This window comes from Hydra vulgaris, chromosome 12 (genome assembly GCF_038396675.1).
Source record: "Hydra vulgaris chromosome 12, alternate assembly HydraT2T_AEP".
NCBI lineage: Eukaryota > Metazoa > Cnidaria > Hydrozoa > Anthoathecata > Hydridae > Hydra > Hydra vulgaris.
In genome coordinates, this window is record NC_088931.1 from 23,692,444 (window position 1) to 23,711,925 (window position 19,482).

The 19,482-nt window shown below is 27.8% G+C and overlaps 1 protein-coding gene and 1 long non-coding RNA gene across 4 annotated transcripts in view; one reads left to right on the forward strand and one right to left on the reverse strand.

The window, feature by feature from the left end:
• Window positions 1-441: 441 nt before the first annotated feature.
• LOC136087695 (uncharacterized) lies at window positions 442-1,213 on the forward strand. Its single transcript, XR_010641991.1, has 3 exons — window positions 442-630; window positions 707-822; window positions 891-1,213. It is a non-coding gene; the product is annotated as an uncharacterized LOC136087695 (long non-coding RNA).
• Window positions 1,214-5,766: 4,553 nt separating this feature from the next.
• LOC100208392 (uncharacterized) overlaps window positions 5,767-19,482 on the reverse strand; it is a 91,302-nt gene continuing 77,586 nt past the window's right edge. For all 3 annotated transcript variants that reach the window (XM_065812606.1, XM_065812604.1, XM_065812605.1), the window contains 6 exons: window positions 18,718-19,044; window positions 18,310-18,630; window positions 16,427-18,037; window positions 16,008-16,340; window positions 6,499-13,069; window positions 5,767-6,402 (listed from right to left, as the gene is read on the reverse strand). In XM_065812606.1, coding sequence (XP_065668678.1) covers window positions 5,993-6,402; window positions 6,499-13,069; window positions 16,008-16,340; window positions 16,427-18,037; window positions 18,310-18,630; window positions 18,718-19,044 — 9,573 coding nt within the window. In that variant the 3' untranslated portion in view covers window positions 5,767-5,992. The remainder of the gene's footprint in view (window positions 6,403-6,498; window positions 13,070-16,007; window positions 16,341-16,426; window positions 18,038-18,309; window positions 18,631-18,717; window positions 19,045-19,482) is intronic.

Here is a 19,482-nt window from a genome sequence, read left to right on the forward strand (position 1 = left end):
CAGAACATAAAAATAAGACTAATTTGCAACAATCTTGCATATTCAGAACTTTTTATATCGGATTTTTACAAATCTGGAATTAATGCCACTTTTTGATTATTTCAAACCACTGTGCACCGGTGAGAATCAGAATGGTATATGTCATTGTTTTCTCAATTTGAGATTTTTAAGGTTTTATTAGATTTACTGTAGAGAAAACCCTACAAACAAAGAAAAACGAGGAGTTGCTAGTTTCTTTACATAAACTTTCACCTTACACCAGTCTCAAATTTTACAGAATGATGCTTTATAATCATAGTATATATATAAATACATATATATATATATATAAATACATATATATATATATATATATATATATATATATATATATATATATATATATATATATATATATATATATATATATATATATATATATATATATATATATATATATATATATATATATATATATATATATTTGACTTACTGGTGCAATTCAAAAAAAACAAAAAAAAGACTAGTTCTCACTCATATATATGAGCTTTTGGGGATCAAACGCTTGAACTAGCAAAATTTGCCATTCGAATCTTGAGCTTGACTTGCAGTGCTTCTGGATGTGAATGAAACTAGAGCTCCTTCAATCAAGTAATAATATAAAGTATTTTAGTTTTTATTTGTTTTCGATTTTTATGTTACTGAGCTTTAATATTTTAATGAATAGGTACATACAAAGAGCGAAACTTTTAAAGATTTGATACAAATATAGCACTTGATGACCCTCTTGAAATTGAAGAAGGTGATCTCAACGTTCAAAGAAAACAAAGAAGAAAAATAATGGTATAAGATATTAATTTGAATAAGTTTTTTTATTTGTACTTTAACTGAAACAAATATATTTCCTTTAGGCAAAGAAAAAATTCCAGTTGATGTTGATGAAGAATTTCCACATGGCGTGGAGGAAAGTGAAGAAGATGTTGAATTGAATTTCACGGATGACTCCCTTGAGGATCCTATTAGTAGCACTAGTGCTAGTGATAATGGCGATGATTGATGGGTTATGACTTACGAAATCATGTTTATTTTGAATCTGTGGAAATTTGAAACTTCTAATTTCTTTTATGATATCGGAATTATATAAACAGTATGGAGTCATAAACTTTTATAATTAATATTTTTTGTTATGCTTTGCTTCTTGATGGTATTAAAATTAGAATGATTTTATTGCTTTTATACTGTCTTTTGGTGGTGATAAAATTAGAGTGATTTTACTTCAATGTTGTTTTCATTGTTTGTAAACTTTTTCTAAAAAAAGAGTTTTCTCAAACAAATTGAGGCCTCACATATAGGGAAAACCCCTCACGCTTTTTAAACCTTGATTAAAGGTATAGTGCCCTTAAAAAGACAACAAATTTAAATATGCTTTTAAAGACTAAGTAGCAGTATTTTTTTCTAAATTTTGATATTTTTATTTTGTCTAGAGACATATAATTTCTTCCTGGGGGTTAAAAACATTACTCAATTGTATTTTTACTATTTTATTTGTACTTAAAAATTGTCTATTTTTGGCTGGGTGCCCTTAAAAAGACAATCTTATTTTTGTTGATATCTCCTTAACGATTTTCTCAATCGTGGAGATATTTTTTATAGTATTATTTGCTGGATATATGTATCTTATAATATAAGGAAATCTGGAATTACTTTATTATTTTTCAAAATAATTAGAAAAATCATGTATTTTGACCCAAATACTTCATTTTATAATAAGCATCAAGAACATCATTATATTAAATAATTTCGGTATTTTTATATTTTTTTCTTCTCTTTATATCTTAAAGTTTATTTTGACATAGTAACGATTCCTATATCTTACGATTTCAATTAACACTTATTTTAGTGCAAATTGAAAAAAAAAAAATACTTAAAAATCCAATTATTTATGTGCTGCATTTTTACATTACAGTGCTTGTAGAGTAATTATTTTAATAGTTTAAAATGTTTATTATCATAGATAAAAATAAAAATGAAATCAAAATTTAGCTTAAGAGTAACAGCAAATTCTATTATAAAAAAGCAAAGGAATAATTTTGAAGCAGCTGTAAAGCAGTTTAACCGAGTTGAAAGATGCAATCAGATAAACCAAGTTGTAGAGTGGTATAAAATTAATGGAAAGCGAGGGTCTGCTGCAATATCAAAAGGGCATTTTCCATTAATAAAAAGCAAAAATGTGATTGATAAGCAATTAGATAATCTAGTTCTTACAGGAATTGAGAAAAAACATATTATGATTCTAATAACTAAAGAAGATGATACTATAGTTGAGTATGTACGCTGTAAAAATTGTGCTTATCAATGAACAGAAAAAAACTGACAAACCTCATTATGTTAAAAATTCGAGATCATGCTAACAAAAAGATGAAAGGAGGAAGAAAGTTCATTGCTTTGACTGAAAATGGAAGGAAAGCTCTTTTGAAGAAAAGTTAAAAATTATATAATTTATTAAAACTATAGAAGTTGTCCACAGTTGTACATGTCTACAGTTTCAAACAAATTTACAAGAAAAAGAACATCAAAAAATAGGAATGATTACACGGTTATATGCAAACCCTTTATATATAATACTGTATAATATAATATATAAAGTTTTCAATATTTAAGCACCAAACTAAATAAATAAACAAAAAAATATGATCTAGAAAGCCCTTTTATTTTTTTATTGTTATAAATGTTACAATTCTTTACTACTGCATTGATATATTTCTTTAAAAAGACAAGAAATTATCACAATGTATAGAGTAATGAATTGTACTCGTGTAATGGCCTGCTCTCATTTAGGTAAAACAACTTTGAAATTCACAAAAGTAAATAGTATATGTTGTATCTGTGACTTAGACCAATAATTAACAAAACTCATTCAAATAATTTAAAAATGATATAGAATTATAACTTTGAAATCTGTTATTATTTGATTTAAAAATAATAATTTTAATGACTATAAAAGAATTGGTTGAATGTGGCATCATGATTAATGAAAATCAAGAAGTATCTGAACATTGCACCGGGCAAATTGACTTGTCTCGGATCTTCAATCACGATGAAACACCACAATTTGTTAACTTTGGTGTTAATCGTTCAGCGAGCGGTTTATATACTAAACCGTGGTCATGGTGGACGTGGTGAAAGATGTTAAAAAATGATTTGGCAAAATCGTGAATGTGTCACAATAAATCTAATGGTGTCATTATCAGGTACATTATACTTAAAACACATTTTAAACTTTAAAATTTACTGTTGTCAAATATTATTCTTATATTTTATATTCTAATTAAATTATCAAATTTGAAAATAAACATACTTTAGGTAGAGGCGCACAGAGATTTTATGATGTTCAGGGCAGATCATAAAAATTTATTAGATGCTCTCCACCCTTTTACTACCAAAATAAAGTTCCCCACCCTCTGTGCACCCCTGACTTTAAGATAACACATGTATTTTATTACTTAAAACTGCAGACACATTTTTTAAAAATATTTTATTATTTAGGTGAAAAATGCACCTACCATGTAATATTTGGTACTCAAGGAATTACTAGTTAGATCGCTCCTCTGAGTTCAAAATATTCCTAACTTATAAATTTCGACACAGAGAATGGATCATAAGATCACAAATCCTTACTTGGATTTTATAAATTATTTGACAGACACTTGATTGCAAAAAAAATACTTCGCCCTGCTGTTGTACTGAGGATGGTCACAGCTCTCGCTTCCATTATACCTTACATCTCCAGACACTACTGGGGTAACACAACTATTTGATCAAATTAACAAGGAACTTCATGAACACTATGCTAATACAAAAGAAAATCTGTTCAATCAGCATCATGCAATTAATAGAGAAACCTTTATGTTGTTTCTTGCAAGTATGTGGGACAAGTGGGCTACGCCAGAATTGATACAAAAAGCTGATAAGAAAGTTGGTATTACTAATGAAAGTTTAATTGTTGCATTTATGCAAAGCGATAAATTCCACCAAGCTTCTATGTTAGCCGAGGAAGCAGCTTCGCCTAACGTTACTGATATTTCAACAATTCTAAATAGCAAAATAAGTTCTCCTATATCTATGAAACAAAAAGATAGCCAAATGCATTGGAAAGAGAAAGCTTCAAACTGGAAAGAAAAATGTTTGCCAATGCAGACCATGAATATAGACTTACATGAAAAAAGCATCAATCTTAATGAAATACCAGGTCTTTTGACAATCTAAAAAATAAAGTCAACTCAAAGTAATGGTATGCACAAAGCAACTACAAGGGTAACTCAAGTCCATGGCTCCATGGAAAGTCAAGGTGTGTTAAAACTCGTAGAATCTATTAATAACTCAAAAGAAAAGAAAGTGCAAGAGAAAGAAGATAGAGAACAAAAAAAGAGTGAAGAAACTGAGTTTTTCTATAGATGCAAGGAAAGATGCATTTCAGACAATAGCATTTGCAAAGCTAAAACAATGTCCCATGTGTCGAATTGTTATGAAATCAGTATGCGGTAAATCAAAGTGCATCGTAGATGGTAAAAGACCAATTATGATTTTACCTAAATATTTATCAAAAAAAAAAACAACCGCTGCAAAGAATTTATTTAGAAAGTCTAAAGATAAAGAAGACAGTACTGAAGATTCAGAATCCAATAGAATTCATCATTGAGAATCTTTTTTATTATTCATTATAAATTAAAGTGTTTGTTGTTTTTGAGACCTTTTTCCTTCAGAAGTATAAAAAATTGGAAAAAAAGTTAAAAATATATAGTGCCATTAAAAAAACAAAAATATTAACACTTTAGCAGTGCTTTTTAAGCAACAAAAACTATATCGTCGGGGATAGTGCAAATCCGCGTAACTAGCATTGGCTACTATATTTGGATATTAATAATTTTAACAACAAATATCTGTTGTTGTCATTATAAAATAAATGAATAATATTCTTTATACTAAAACGAAAGCAAAATCTGTTGAAATAAAAAATTTTTTAAATTTTTCCAGTAAAAAAAATGTACTGTAGACACGCGGTATTTTCCAATGCTAGTTACGCGGTTTTGCACTATCCCCGACGATATGCTCCTATTAAACAAGTGAAAAACAATTACTATTCTTATAAGGGTCCTATTCATAGCCTCTTGTTTACGGACTTAAATATTTTTCGTTTTATGTTAAATATTAGTTTTTTATGTTCTCAGATTTTTTTAAAAACAATCTTTTGGAACGAAATTTTAAATTTCTGCACTTTTTTCTGAAAGTTATATAGTCTGTTTATATTTTTGAATTTCCCAACTTTTGTTTAATGCTTTTCAAGATAAGTTATAGGCAATTTAATATTTTTGTCTTTTTAAGGGCATTATACCTGTATGACTGAAGATTTTTTTTCTCAAATTTTTTTAATTTCAAGCCTTTTTTTTTTGACAATTTTTCCGCTTATTATGTTAGATAAATAATAGAATAAAAAATTCATTTAAAATATTTCTTATCAGAAAAATATTAGTTTTTGGTGTTACTAAAAATTTTTATTTAAAGTTTTATTTCAAGTAAAACATCGCTTTCAAAAATGCAAACACATGATGGATTTTAGTATTTCTAAAATGCGAAAAACCGCGCACTACGTAGAGACGTGAGAATTTTTTTAAAAAAGTACAAAACTAAACACTGTTGTATTAGAGTTTTATTTGTATCGAAATGGTATTCACGTATTCATATTATTTCGGAATATATAATTTTGCCTCGGTACTAAAATACAAAAACTACCATGAACATTATTTATCCAAAAGTGCTGCAAAAATTAAAAAGTGTACTAAAGCATATATACATTTAATTATACATCATTCCGTTATATAAACAAACACAAAGTAACTATTCATATTTACTAAACAAAAAACTTAATTCTGTATTTGCAACAAATCTATCCTGACTAATTAAAGTTATTAATCTTAAAATTAAATCAGTCCGACTTTTTGTTCAATCACAAAAATTATTTCTTTAATCCTTTAGAACTATTTTTTTTCCCAGGAGAGTTAACTTTATGATCAGTTGGTTTCCCTGCATTTTTCGTCGAGTTAGAACTTAAATTTAATGAACTGTTGGCACTACTTAAGTTTGAAGCAGACGTACTTCTACTAGATATTCCTGCTTTTTTTACACGAGGAGAACTATCAACATAATCACCACTTTGATTATGGCTATCTTGAGATTTCTCGTTTTTAATTGATCCCGAGCCAGAACTTAGATAAGAGCCTTCTCGTTTTATTACATTAAGGCGTGAACTCTCTTTACTGTCAGCAATATTTTTTCCATAATTTGATGTGAAAGATTGCATACTTTGACTTGAATTGTCAGGCATAACGAACTTCTCCCGAAGTTCAACATTAGTACGACCTTCAGCTACACAAACATACATTTTAAAACTTATTATTGCATACCATTATTATAAAAAAGTAAAAGAAAAACGAATTAAATAGAAATAAAAACATTAATTACCCCGACACGGGTCATTCTTCTCTAAAAAATCTAACAAATTTTCCCATCCGCCTCCAACTCGAACCATAACAGCACTACGCAAAAATCGTACTAATCGTAGCTTATGCTGTTCTCCAAACACATACTTTCCCTCTCCAACTTTAGACATTTCAAATTTTTTTGGACAGCAAACGCATTTACCAACTTCTGTAGCAATAATATCATGGATTTGCTCTGATTCTGTAACAGGTTTATCTGGTTTTCGCTTACGTCCTTTAAGAGCATCCATAAAATCTTGATAAAAAACATGATTACGACGTTGAACTCGATCAAAAACAAGAACAAGTTCCCATCTTTCTGCACAAAAAGATTGATCAATAATACTCTGAATAAATTGCTCACGAGTAAGATTGTTATCCTTATCATTACCATACTTTCTCCACATATCGAGAACTCGAGATTTTGAGTCTCGCAACCAAGCATTGTAGCGATCTCGCCACTCCTCCCATTTAAAATGGGCAGCGGCCTTGCGAATGCGAATTTCATCTAGCTGACTTTGTAACAAATTTTTTCTACCTATCACTGCAAGCCAAAATAATTGCCACCTTTTGCATAAAAGCTCAACTTTTGGATTTATAAAATCACGTTTATCAGATCCTCTAGAACGAGGCGTCATTGCATGTCGCTGTTGATCACTTAGTGGTTTTCTTTTTGCTTTTTTAACAACGTTTTCATAAACTAATTGTTTTGCTTCTATGTCTTTTTGAAACATAAAATGTTTTTCCAACATTTTTGATAAAACTTCAAAATCATCTGGTAAAGGCTCACGTTCATTTTCTTGAAAAGCAGCTTCTTGCTCAGAAATCCATTTTAAAAGTTCAACAGTAACAGTTTCTTCTTCCATTAAAATAGCTAAAGTTTCAGTAAGTTTTGACTTTCTTTCTTTAGCCCATCCAGAGATATTGCTCATTCGTTTTTTCAAAAGTGTCATTTGATGGTGTATGTTTGACTGTGCAAACGGATGGCAAAATCGAAGAATAACTCCTCCTTTTTGAAAACATGCATTTACTTCTGTTTCATGAGAGTTTAAATTTTTTTCAAACAAATAATAAACATCAACTTGCTTCTTCAGTTCATTAAGCTCATCAGCAATTGGACCATTCCTTTTTAACTCATCGTCTAGCACTACCAGATTTTGCATACATGCTATCCAAGATTTTTGAAAATTATTTGCTAATTCATATGCATTTTTTACACGAGCTTCTTTAGTCAATGACATATGATTTACTGCTTCCCACTTATCTTTCAAAATTTCCAAATAATTTTCAAGCTCTACAGCATTTTCAATGTTACCACTTGTAAGCATGGCTTGCCCAGTTTTAACAATGGATTCATATATTTTAAATTTTTTCAGGAGTTCTTGTTGAAAAGAATTATGATTATCCACTAACAACTTTACAGTTTCAGGATCACCCATTACAGCTACTTCACTGGTAAGAATATAATCTGCAGAATCTAGCCATTCAATCAATGCTTGTACTGCTTCTAAGAACATACCATGAAAAAGCAAAGCTTCTTCTAGACGATGCTGACGGTCTAAATATAGGTCAAGGACAGACTCCCATCTCAAACGTAACGCTTCAACAGCTTTTGAAAGAACAGGTCCTTCCCCACATTGACTTTTTGAAATCAAAAACATACCTGCTTTTACAGTAGCATTTAATTGAGCTTGCTTTAGCAAAATCAGTTTTTGATTTTCTTTGTTTTTACGAATTTGCAGTTTCACTGAATTTGCATCTTTGCCAATTGATGGATCAATTAATTTTTCTAAATCATCTAAGAAACCATACAGCTGATTACTACCTTCAGAAAAAATTACAATTTGCTCGTAGTTTGATGCTAACAATTTTTTTCGTTCTTTTAACTTTACTGCAACTTCTTTCCAATGTTGAGTCAGTTCTTCTATTTGACTGTTCAAAGAGAAAGCTTCACTAGGAGAATAAGTTGGACTCATAACATTCATTACTTCTTTTAGTCTTAATAAACATTTTTGCTTTTCAAAAACTGATGACAACAACTCTTCTACCTCACACATCTGCTTTTTAATTACATCCATGTTGGTGCTAACAGGACCATATGATGTAATAGCATCATATACTTGAACAAACCAGATTTCAATATCATGTTTTAAATTTTGATACAATTCAGCATTCTTGAGCGAACTTTGAAGAAAATCAGATTTAGACTGTGATAAGTCTTTTAATTCATGCCAATCTGTTTTTAAGTTTGCCAAAGTTTTTTGCACCTCAAATTTATCACTTATGCTCTTATTATTTGATTCCATCATGGTTAATGTTTCAACAACAAATTCATAATTTTCCTCATGTTCTAAAAACATTGTAATAAACTCAGAATGCTTTTCAAGATGAACACTTATACTTTCTACATCACTAAATTCAATTTTTCTTTTTAAAATTACTTTTGCCTCAATAAGCCAAGCAGTTAGATCTTGTAACTGTTCATAAAACTTATGCGTTTCTTCTAAAGCATCATTTAAAATTTCTTCTTTTTGTTGAAGTAGCTGTTGGATTTCACACCAAGCTGTTTTAAGAATATTTAGTTTTATCTCAATAGTTTCTCTGTCAGTAATAATACCTTTTTTCACAAAACCTTCAGCAATTTTAATACAAGAATCAGCAATGTGTCGACGAGAATCAACATCTTTTTTAACAGATCTGAATTTTGACAACTCAATTTCAATAGATTGTTTATTCTTAGGTACAGATCGCTCAAGTAGAACTAATCTGGTTTGTGTAATCCAAGTAAGAAGTTCTTCAATAACAATATGATAATGACCAAGAGATAGCAAAGTATCTTCAAGTTCTACCTGACACTGATTAGAGCTCTCTACAAGAGTGTTCCATCTTTGTTCTGTCGATGCCAAATATTCACGAATTTTCTCAGCATCTTCTTCACCAACCTTCTCAACTAAAGAAGATCCTTTTTGATTTAAAGCAATTATTTCAGATTGATGCTTAGTTAAATCTTTGTAAAATATTCTCTGCATATTTAACTTATCTCTAATATCGCTAAGATCACAACATTTACTTCCCTGAATTAAATTTTGGTTTTCAGCTTCTGACAGCCATGCTTCAATGCTATCTTTATCTTGATTGTAACTAATCAATATATTTTTTAATTGAAGTAAACTATCTTTGCGCAAATTCCAATGTTTGTTAAGAGCATCCCATTGGTCAGTAACATCATTTAAAACCTTTAGAACTTCAGCATTATTTTCAGTGGATGCATTATTAATAAGAACCAAAGAAGAATTAGACAAATCAATCAAAGTTTTACTATTTTCTTCTAAAAATTTATGTAAGTTTTGGTTTTCAGAAATCATTAAAAGTAAAATATCAACATTGGTTGTTGGTTCACCCTGCTCATCAATCTTCGTTTGCATATCTAAAATAATATCTTTTAGTTTTTTGACCCCAGCCCAAAATTTTTTAGCTGCATCTAAAGAGTTAATTAAATCTCCTTTGTATACAGTCAGACTATTGATAATATGCTTCCACAAACTATTAAGTTTACTCTGTCTTATCAGCAGAGCAGGAGATTTTGATAATTCTTCTTGACTAAGTAAGTCAATAGATTTATTTAAATTTGATATAATATCTTCCAAATCATTGATTTCTTTTTCTTGTTCAGTTACTTTTAGAATATTTTCTGCAATTAAATCTTCAATAACTGGTACTTCAACTCGTTGCTTTAACTTTTTTTTAATTATTCCACACTTTTCAATAGCATCTTCAAGCTTACTCCATAGTATTTCAATCTCTTTGTCTGTTTTATCTGCAGTGGTACTTTTTTTTATCTTCTCAAAAGACAACTTGATGTGTTTCCAAAAAGTATCACACTCATCAATCATTTTGATAATGGTAATCGAGTCAATATTAGACTTCCCATTTTTAATTTGAATGCTTAATTCTTTCAAATTTTCCAAATCAGACATTGATTGCAATAAATTTTTTTCAACTGTGTCTAATGTTTCTTTATGTAAGTTAAGATTAATTCCTTCCTCTTTCTTTATAGCATCTAAATTGGTTTCAGCATTAGATAACTTGTGGCTAAATTCTTTGCTTAGGTCCGAAAATTTTTGAATAAGCAAAAGGTCTTCCACAAGTTCATTTTGTCTTTTTGTTAAATTTTCATTTAATTTGAGCTCCATAAGTTTTAAAGAATCCACTTTAGCTTGAACATTATTTCTTTCCATATCTTTCGAAGTTAAACATTCAGCTAATTCATATATATTTTTGAAACTATGACTCATTGATGAAACTTGAGAAGATATAGCTTGATGAGCTAAAAGCTGTTCTTTTACTTCATCGGGGTTTATGTAAGATGGCTTTTTAACTTCATAGTAACTCGACATTTTATCTAACCATTCAAATAAACTTTCCACTCTGTCATAAAACTCTTTCAATTCTAAACTTGATTTCTGCAAAGAACTTAAGTTAGTTAAATTTTCTGTAATAAGTTTATGATATTTTTCTTCAATGCAATTATAAATTTCCTGAGGTTCAATACTCTGTGATATTCCATTTAATTCTTTAACAAGGATTTCTATTTCATTAAAAACAGATTTGTGATCCTCAATATTTTTCTGCACAATTATCACCTTTTGAATTTCATTTTGGAATTCAGCAATCTGAACTTTTATGTCATCAACCCATTGATCAAACACATTTGCTCTATTTGTTAAGTCATTAAACAGGTGTTCATAATTTGTGATATATTTTTGTTTAGTTAACCAGTGACTAAGAATTTTTTCATAAAGTTTAACGACAACAGATGATTTTTCTTTAATCTTTAGGTAACAAGTTGGTGTGGAAAAAGATTCTAGATCTTGTTCATGTAAATAAACTTGATTTATCATAGATTCTATAGATAAAACTTCATTCAACATTATTTCCACATGCTGTTTTTGTTCTTTTAAAGTATCACTATTATCACAACTAAGTAAATCTTTATCAACATTTACTTTTATTTCTAAGACTTCAAGTTTTTTAACTATGTCACCTAGACATGTATTTAATATTTGAACTTTTTGTAATGTTTTTAAGAGAAGATTTTCACGTTCATCAATTTTTTTATTCAAGTTATTCCAAGTATTGCTAATACTCTTAAGGTCTGCTTCAATATCTTTTTTCTTTCCACAATCATTGGTTGCTTTTAACAAATCAATTCCTATTTTTTGCAATTCTGTAAAATTATGTTCATGATCGAAAAACATTCTTTTCAAAAGTTTCTGCTCCTGTATTTGAGCTAGCAGTACATTTTCATCTGCAGCATTAATGGCATCTTGATTCTCAACAAACTTAGAGTTTTCCTCAAGCCAAACAGATAAAGATTTTAAAAAGTCATTTAGTTTCCCACTTTGCTGCAAAGAAATTTCCAATTTACTTTGTCTATTAAATAAATCAATAGACACTAATGCCACTTTGTCATTTAATGTATGTAACAATGATTTAGCTTTTTCTAACGACAGTTCCGGATACTTGTTTCCAAATTTTTTTTCATTAATATTCAATTTTGTTACAGATTCTTTTATTCTATCTAACTCAGTATTTAAATCTTTAACTTCTTGAATTTGTTTATCATTAACATCTTTGTCATTGTTATTTAAGTCTAAAAATGATATTTTATTCTCCAAGTTTGTTAATTTTGCAGAAGCTTCATCAAATAATACAAAAAAAGCACAACATTTATCTTTTAATTTACTTAGCAATTGTTCTTTTTCTACAATTTTAGTTTTAAAACTTTTAATCTGTTTTTCAATTGAGCAAATGCCCTCAAAAAGCTCAATGTCCACCTCCTTGTAGCTAAAGAAAGAATTATTTGTAAGATTTTCCACGTGTTCTTCCACTATGTCAATTTTGTACTTACATGTCTTCAAAATTTCTAAGTGACTGGTAATAACTTCAGCAGAAAAAATAGAAGGCTCACATTGCAAGATATCTGTTTGAACTGCAGAAAAATCATAAACAATTTTTTCTTTCAAAAGCAAGGCATTATCCCAGTAGTTTAATAAACTTTTCAAGTCACTACTTTTTTGAGAAATTAGAGTTCGCAAATTTTTTAATTTTAGAGATAAATCATTAAGATCATTTTCTTGAAAGGAATTGTTAACTTTCTTGATATCAGCACAAATGACATTTAACTGAGAAATACTAACAAATAACTCATTTGTTTTTATCTCTATATCATTTAATTTATGATTCACTTCTGTGATTTGAAATTTGTTAGCTTTAAAAATGGTTGCATCATATACTTCTTTTTCAATTTCTCTTAGAACTTTTGTAGATTTTAATAGAATATCATTAAACAAATTTATTTTTTGAAACATTTTGTCTATCTCAGACTGTTCATCAGTGCACCTTTTTGTAAGTTCAAAGTAATGGACTTCAAACTTATCAGTACAAATTTGTATATCAAGAATATCGCTTTGGCAAATTGACTCTAAACTGGCAATTAAATCCTTTATCTGCACAATATCTTGATAATGCACTTGTAAACTTTTAGTAACATCCTAAAATGATAAAAATTATATATATATATGTGTGTGTATATATATATATATATATATATATATATATATATATATATATATATATATATATATATATATATATATAAATATCTTATACTGCTGATTTAGTTAGCAGTGTGATGTCATACTGAAATAGCCTGCTGCCGAGGGCTTCAGTACATACATCGATGGACAAATAGCCTGACTTGCAGTGGAGTGCTGCTACATTGACTGAGGGTTTGGCATGGGGCAGCAATCTTTTCATTCATTCTTTGTTTTTTTCTTCTTTTTCTAAAAAAGCCGTATCTATTTAGATAGGCAAAAAAAGTGAGCAAATGCTTACATAAATATGCTAAAGTATATATATATATATATATATATATATATATATATATATATATATATATATATATATATATATATATATATATATATATATATATATATATGTGTGTGATTGGAAAGTTCCTTTTTTAAAGGATCTCGTTCTGTTCCCTATTCATTTTGTAAACTAAGAACTAGTTCTAGTTTATTGTTCTTTAGTCAATAAGGAACTCGCTCCACATTCCTCAAAAAAGAGAACACGTTCCTACTTTGTTCCTTTTTTAATAAATATTTTTTATTTTGAAAATTGTAATAGTAATTTAATGTTACACTTGGCAAGCAATGCTTTTTTAATGTGTTATATTTAGTTATCTATTTTAAATAGTTTTTAAAAAATATTTGGTGTTCTGCCGGCCTAGTCTGCATCAGCATGTACTTTATACACATATAAATGATATATTAATTTCAACAACTTTTTTTCAATAACATTTTCAATAACTGCAAAATTATCAACAATTTCAATAATTGGATCCATTTTTTTAACTAGAACCGCGTGCAATAAAATTATGTTGAAAATTATATTTTACAAGGAACTTTTTAGATTTAGTTGGCTACATGTACTAACTTTAAAACTATATTGGTAACCAATACAGATTGAAATTTAATATATATGGCAAACTAAATATGAAATAATTCCAAACTGACCGACAATTGGTTTAGTTTAAAAATTAGTAGTTACGGCTGTTGGATAACTGAAACCAAACTTAGATTTGATTAATCTAAATACAATACTTTTGAACCATAAAAACAACTTTAGCGAAATCCAAATTTAAAAAAGTTTTGGAAACTATTACTTTTTGTTCACGTTCTTCCAAAAAAAGAATTTGTTCTCTTTCCTCGTTCCGTTATTTTAAGAGGAACCAGTTCCTAGCTTTGTTCCTCAAAAAAAAAACTAGTTCCAGGAATCCGTTCCATTTGGAACGCGTTCTTCCAAACACTATATACTGATTAGTGATCGACCGAAACCGAAATTTGAGCCGAAACCGAAAGTACCGAAATTTCGGTTCAGTGAAGCCGTAGCCGAAACCGAAATTTCGGTTCAGTGAAGCCGTAGCCGAAACCGAAATTTCGGCCGAAATTTGTAAAAGAATGTTTAAAATCCTTAACCTTTAATGATCACCGAATTAAAGCAAAAAAAGCTATTTTACATATATCTAAGCAATCACCATGAAACATAGTTTAAATTTATAATATGTCAAGACATTTCAATAATTAAAGGTAATAATTAAAGTATTTTCTCTATGGAATACATTTTTTTTCCTGTTTTCTGGCAAAAGTTTATTTCTTTTATTTGAAAGAATGTCTCCAGCAGTTAAAAACAACCTTTTTACTTCGATAGATGTTGGTGGAGGTCTAAAGAATCTCTTTGCTACTTTTGCAAAACCAAACTTTGCTTTTAATGTTGTTTTCTAATATAAATCTATGAAACTTCAGACCTTCTTCGGAGTTTTAATCAATTTTTGAGATATTGTCAACCTAACCAAGCATTACAAATTGCAACATTTCAGCCCTCTGCCGTTTTGTTCTGGCGTCAAATAAGGGTATTGTTCTTTTTTTAATTGTAATAGACTCAACTTGATCTGAAGTTGGTATATTTTCAGGACTACTGGTAGTTATGAGTATTGCTTTTTCAGTTAGGAAATTTTTTAGAGTAAAGAACTTCTTAAATGTGATGAAAGTTCACTAAGTGATTGAAGTTTTGGATTGTGCGATCCACGAGGTATTTTCAAGTTGCAGATGTTGCAAGTTCCGTATTTGAAATCATTAGCTGCCACGGTAAAATGATTCCATAAACCAGTTTTTTATCGATTATTTTCTATTGTAAAACTTTAGTACTGAGAAACTTGATGAAACTATTGATTTGGGTTGCTTTACTTAAATGTTAATTCATTTTAAAAATGATTTGAGATTAGTAACTTAAAACTATTATGTAACATGATTTCAATTAAAATTTCTACAATTGTTATAATTAAAAATTGATTTATTAACAAACGATTACAACTAGGAAATCGTCATGATCCCACTCTAAATTAAAACTTAAAAAAAATCTTATAAAAGTTTCGTTTCATTTCGGTTGCGGTTTGAACCGAAATTTCGGCCGAAACTGGAAAAGTAAAAAAATTGTTGAAGCAGAAATTTCGGTTTCGGCCGAAGCCGAAAGTTTCCGTTCACTAATACTGATATATATATATATATACATATATATATATATACATATATATATATACATATATATATATATATATATACATTATATATATATATATATATATATATATATATATATATATATATATATATATATATATATACACATTATATATATATATATATATATATATATATATATATATATATATATATATATATATATATATATATATATATATATATATATATATAAATGGATTAATAAGTTAAAATTTAAAAACAAAACAATTTCAACTAATTTATTTTAGTTAAAATAAATTAGTTGAAATTATTTTAACTAATTTTAATTAAAATAAAATAATTTTAACTTATTTTAATTGTAAAAAGTATTTCAGAAACTCACATTAACTTTAGTTTGGTACAAATATAGGTCATCAGCAACACAAGGGATATCCACAAGAAAGCAATTAACTTGCTTTTGTTTCTCGATCAAAAACATTCCCATGTTTTTAACTTTTAAATCTAAATCTGCAGCGTTGAAATGCACACTTTCTAACCTTGTAATTTCATGCAAAACTTTATTATTTACTGATTCCCATAAATCTTTAAGTTCGTCACTTTTACCTTTCAAAACAACTAGCTCTGCAGAGTTTTCCATGTTAGCCATCAACACATTGAGATTTTGCAATACTTCTTTACAAGTTAATTTTTGATTTTCAATATCATTTTTAAGGTTCTAAAATAAAAACAAGATAAAAATACCTATTTATATTTGAGAGTAAATTTAAAATTCATTTTTTATTTGTTATAAAAAAAAATTACCTGAAGAGAATAAATATTTTTTCTAATATTATCTGGGTTAATAGACAAATCTTTGATAATATGTTGATCTATGTTTAATTGAATAACTTTCAGTTTATAAAGAATATTTTCTGCTAAATCTTGCAAGTCACCGCAAGATTTAAGTTTAATTCTCAATTTTTGTTCACAAGAGTCTGCTAAACTTTCATTCATTTTTAATAATTTTTTTGTATCTTGTAATTGACTTTGCAGTCTGTCATATGTAGATTGCTCCTTATTACTTCTTGCAAATATTTCATCAGCTAATGCTTCTGCTAGTAGAAAATCATTATAAACATTTTTTAATTCATTTTGAAGATCATTTATTTCACTTAACTGAGTTTTTATTATTTCTCTAGTAGAGCCAATCGAGTTAATAGCATTACTATTTTTAATAAGTTCATCACTTTTCATTTTTGCAGAAAATAGCATATTTTGAAATTTAACAACATCATTAGAAAATTTCTCTATATTTTCAAGCATGTTTTCTATCCTAAAAATAGCATCACGCACCTTTTTCTCAACAGACATCACTGTTTCATTAATTGTTATAACATTCACATTTTGGTTGTCAATTAAAATCAATTCATTTCCCATTTGTTTTAAAAGATCAATGTCTAATTTTTTATTACTAATATCAGTAAGAAACATTTGTAACACATCTTTCTCAATATTAGCTTCCTCAACATCATGTGGCTTGATTTTATCACACGTAGAATGAACTTCAGAACATAATTCTTCGATATTGTTATGCATAGTTTTGAAAATTTCGATTTTTTCTTGCATTTTTTTTGCTCTTTGGCTTATATTAAGCAAATTATTTTCTAATTCTTTGAATTGCATAAGGGTACAATTTACTATATCAGATATATCCTCAATATCACATTCAGCTTTTTGTTCTAATTCACGAAAGCAATCATGGAAATCTTTTATGATTGGTTTCTTCACAGCAACCTGCGTAATCATCTCATCAACACTGGATATTTGTTTCAACAATTTATTAGGTTTAACAGGTATACTAGTTAATACATCACAAGCTTTTTTAGCATTATTTAACCACGGAACAACAACAGAAAGCAAACCTTCAAACTTTTCAGATAAATGAACAACTTCATTAAGACATTTTTCTCGCTTATTTACATTTTGCTTTATTTCAAACCAGCGGTTAAAAATAGCTGTTTTTTTCGCATCCACTGTATTTTGATCACCAACATTTTCAAAAAAGACCTCAAACTGTAATGATTTTAATTGTACATCTTCAACAAGATTCTTTTGAATTACTAACTGTTGACAATTTATATCATTTTTGGCAGAAATTGGCTTTTGTTTTTTAAGTTCATTCTCAGTTTTAATTAGCCATTGAGTACACTCACTTTCGTCAAATGAGTATTGTTTACAAAAAGTTAGTGATGCAAATAATTGATTTTCAAGTTCACTTAGCTTTCCAGATATATCGTCCATAGTTTTTTCAACCATTTTTAACTGTTTTTCAACAGATGGAAAGATTATTTTATGATCATTAAAGGAACAGTTTTTAATCATTTGAGCTTCTTTTAACATCAACACATACTTTCTGTGATTCTTTAGATTGTTCTGAAATTTTTGAAATAAAAATAAATAATAATAACTTTATTAACTGTTTACTTTAGCAATTAAATAAAGTAATATATGTATATATATATATATATATATATATATATATATATATATATATATATATATATATATATATATATATATATATATATATAATAAACAGTAAATAACTTTTAAGGAATTTTACACAATTCTAATACAAACTTCGAAAAAAATTAGTACTTAACAGTTTATAAACTAATTTTTTTTTCAAAACAAGAAGAAATTACCTGAATAACTTCAATTTGCTTATTAACATTCTCAATATCTATTTTAGGCATCACAAAACTCTCAATAAAATGCTGACATTCCACAACCCATTCTTTAATTCCATCAATAAGACTGTTGAAAATATTAATTTTATAACAATGCTCATTGATTATATTCACTTTTCCTTTTAATTTGTCAATCACCTCAAAATAAGAATCATTTATTGACTCTAATGTTCTTTCAATATTTTCTGAATTGTCAAGATAACCAATCAATTTTAGTCCAACTCTATTTGCGGATTTTAAATCAGATTTTCGATCCTCCAACTTGGCAATGAGATCCTGTATGTTAAAAAAAAAACTTTAGCAAAGCGGAAAATGTTGAAAAAAAAACTTCGGCAAAAAAAAACTTTAAACAAATCAACCTACCTTAAATAACTTAATTTGTTCATTATCAACATTCATTTCAATTGGCAACAGATTTCTATCCAATAAAACACTTGATGTGATTAATTGTTCAATTGGGGCCTTTAATTCCATAAAATTTTCATAACATAATTTAACAGTAACCATAGTATTGAGTTTTTCAGAAATCTTATTTGCCAAGCTTTTGAAACTTTTTCTTAAATTACTAAGATTAATAGTAACATTAGAGCAGAGTTTTTCGTCATTTTTATTAACTTCAATTATAACAGCTGTATTTTTCTCAGCATAATCAATATCAGCCTTACATTTTGCCAATTGAATTTCAAGCTCCTATAGTGAGAATTATATACATTAGAGTGGTTGATAAACAAAACTTTTAAAAAGTCAGCTCTTAAACACTAAATGTGTATGACAAAATAATACTAAATTTTAAAAATAACTTTATAAAAGGTTATTATCAGGGGTTGCTAAAGACTCGTGAACATTTGAAAAATACCAGGGTCTCAAAAGATATTAAACTGTATAAAAATTTCAAAATAAATGTTCATTTTATATTGGAAATGCGTTCCAATGTAAAATGATTATTACTATTATTAAAATAATAGAAATATTATGAAACCATTTAAAGAGTTTTATAAAAAAAAATAAATAGAAACCCATTAAATGCTTAATCTCAGATAATTTTTATAAAGATAAAATTTTTAAAATACAATTTCATTTTACTATTGAGATCACATTCAGTGAGTTGGCAGCATAAATATATGAAGC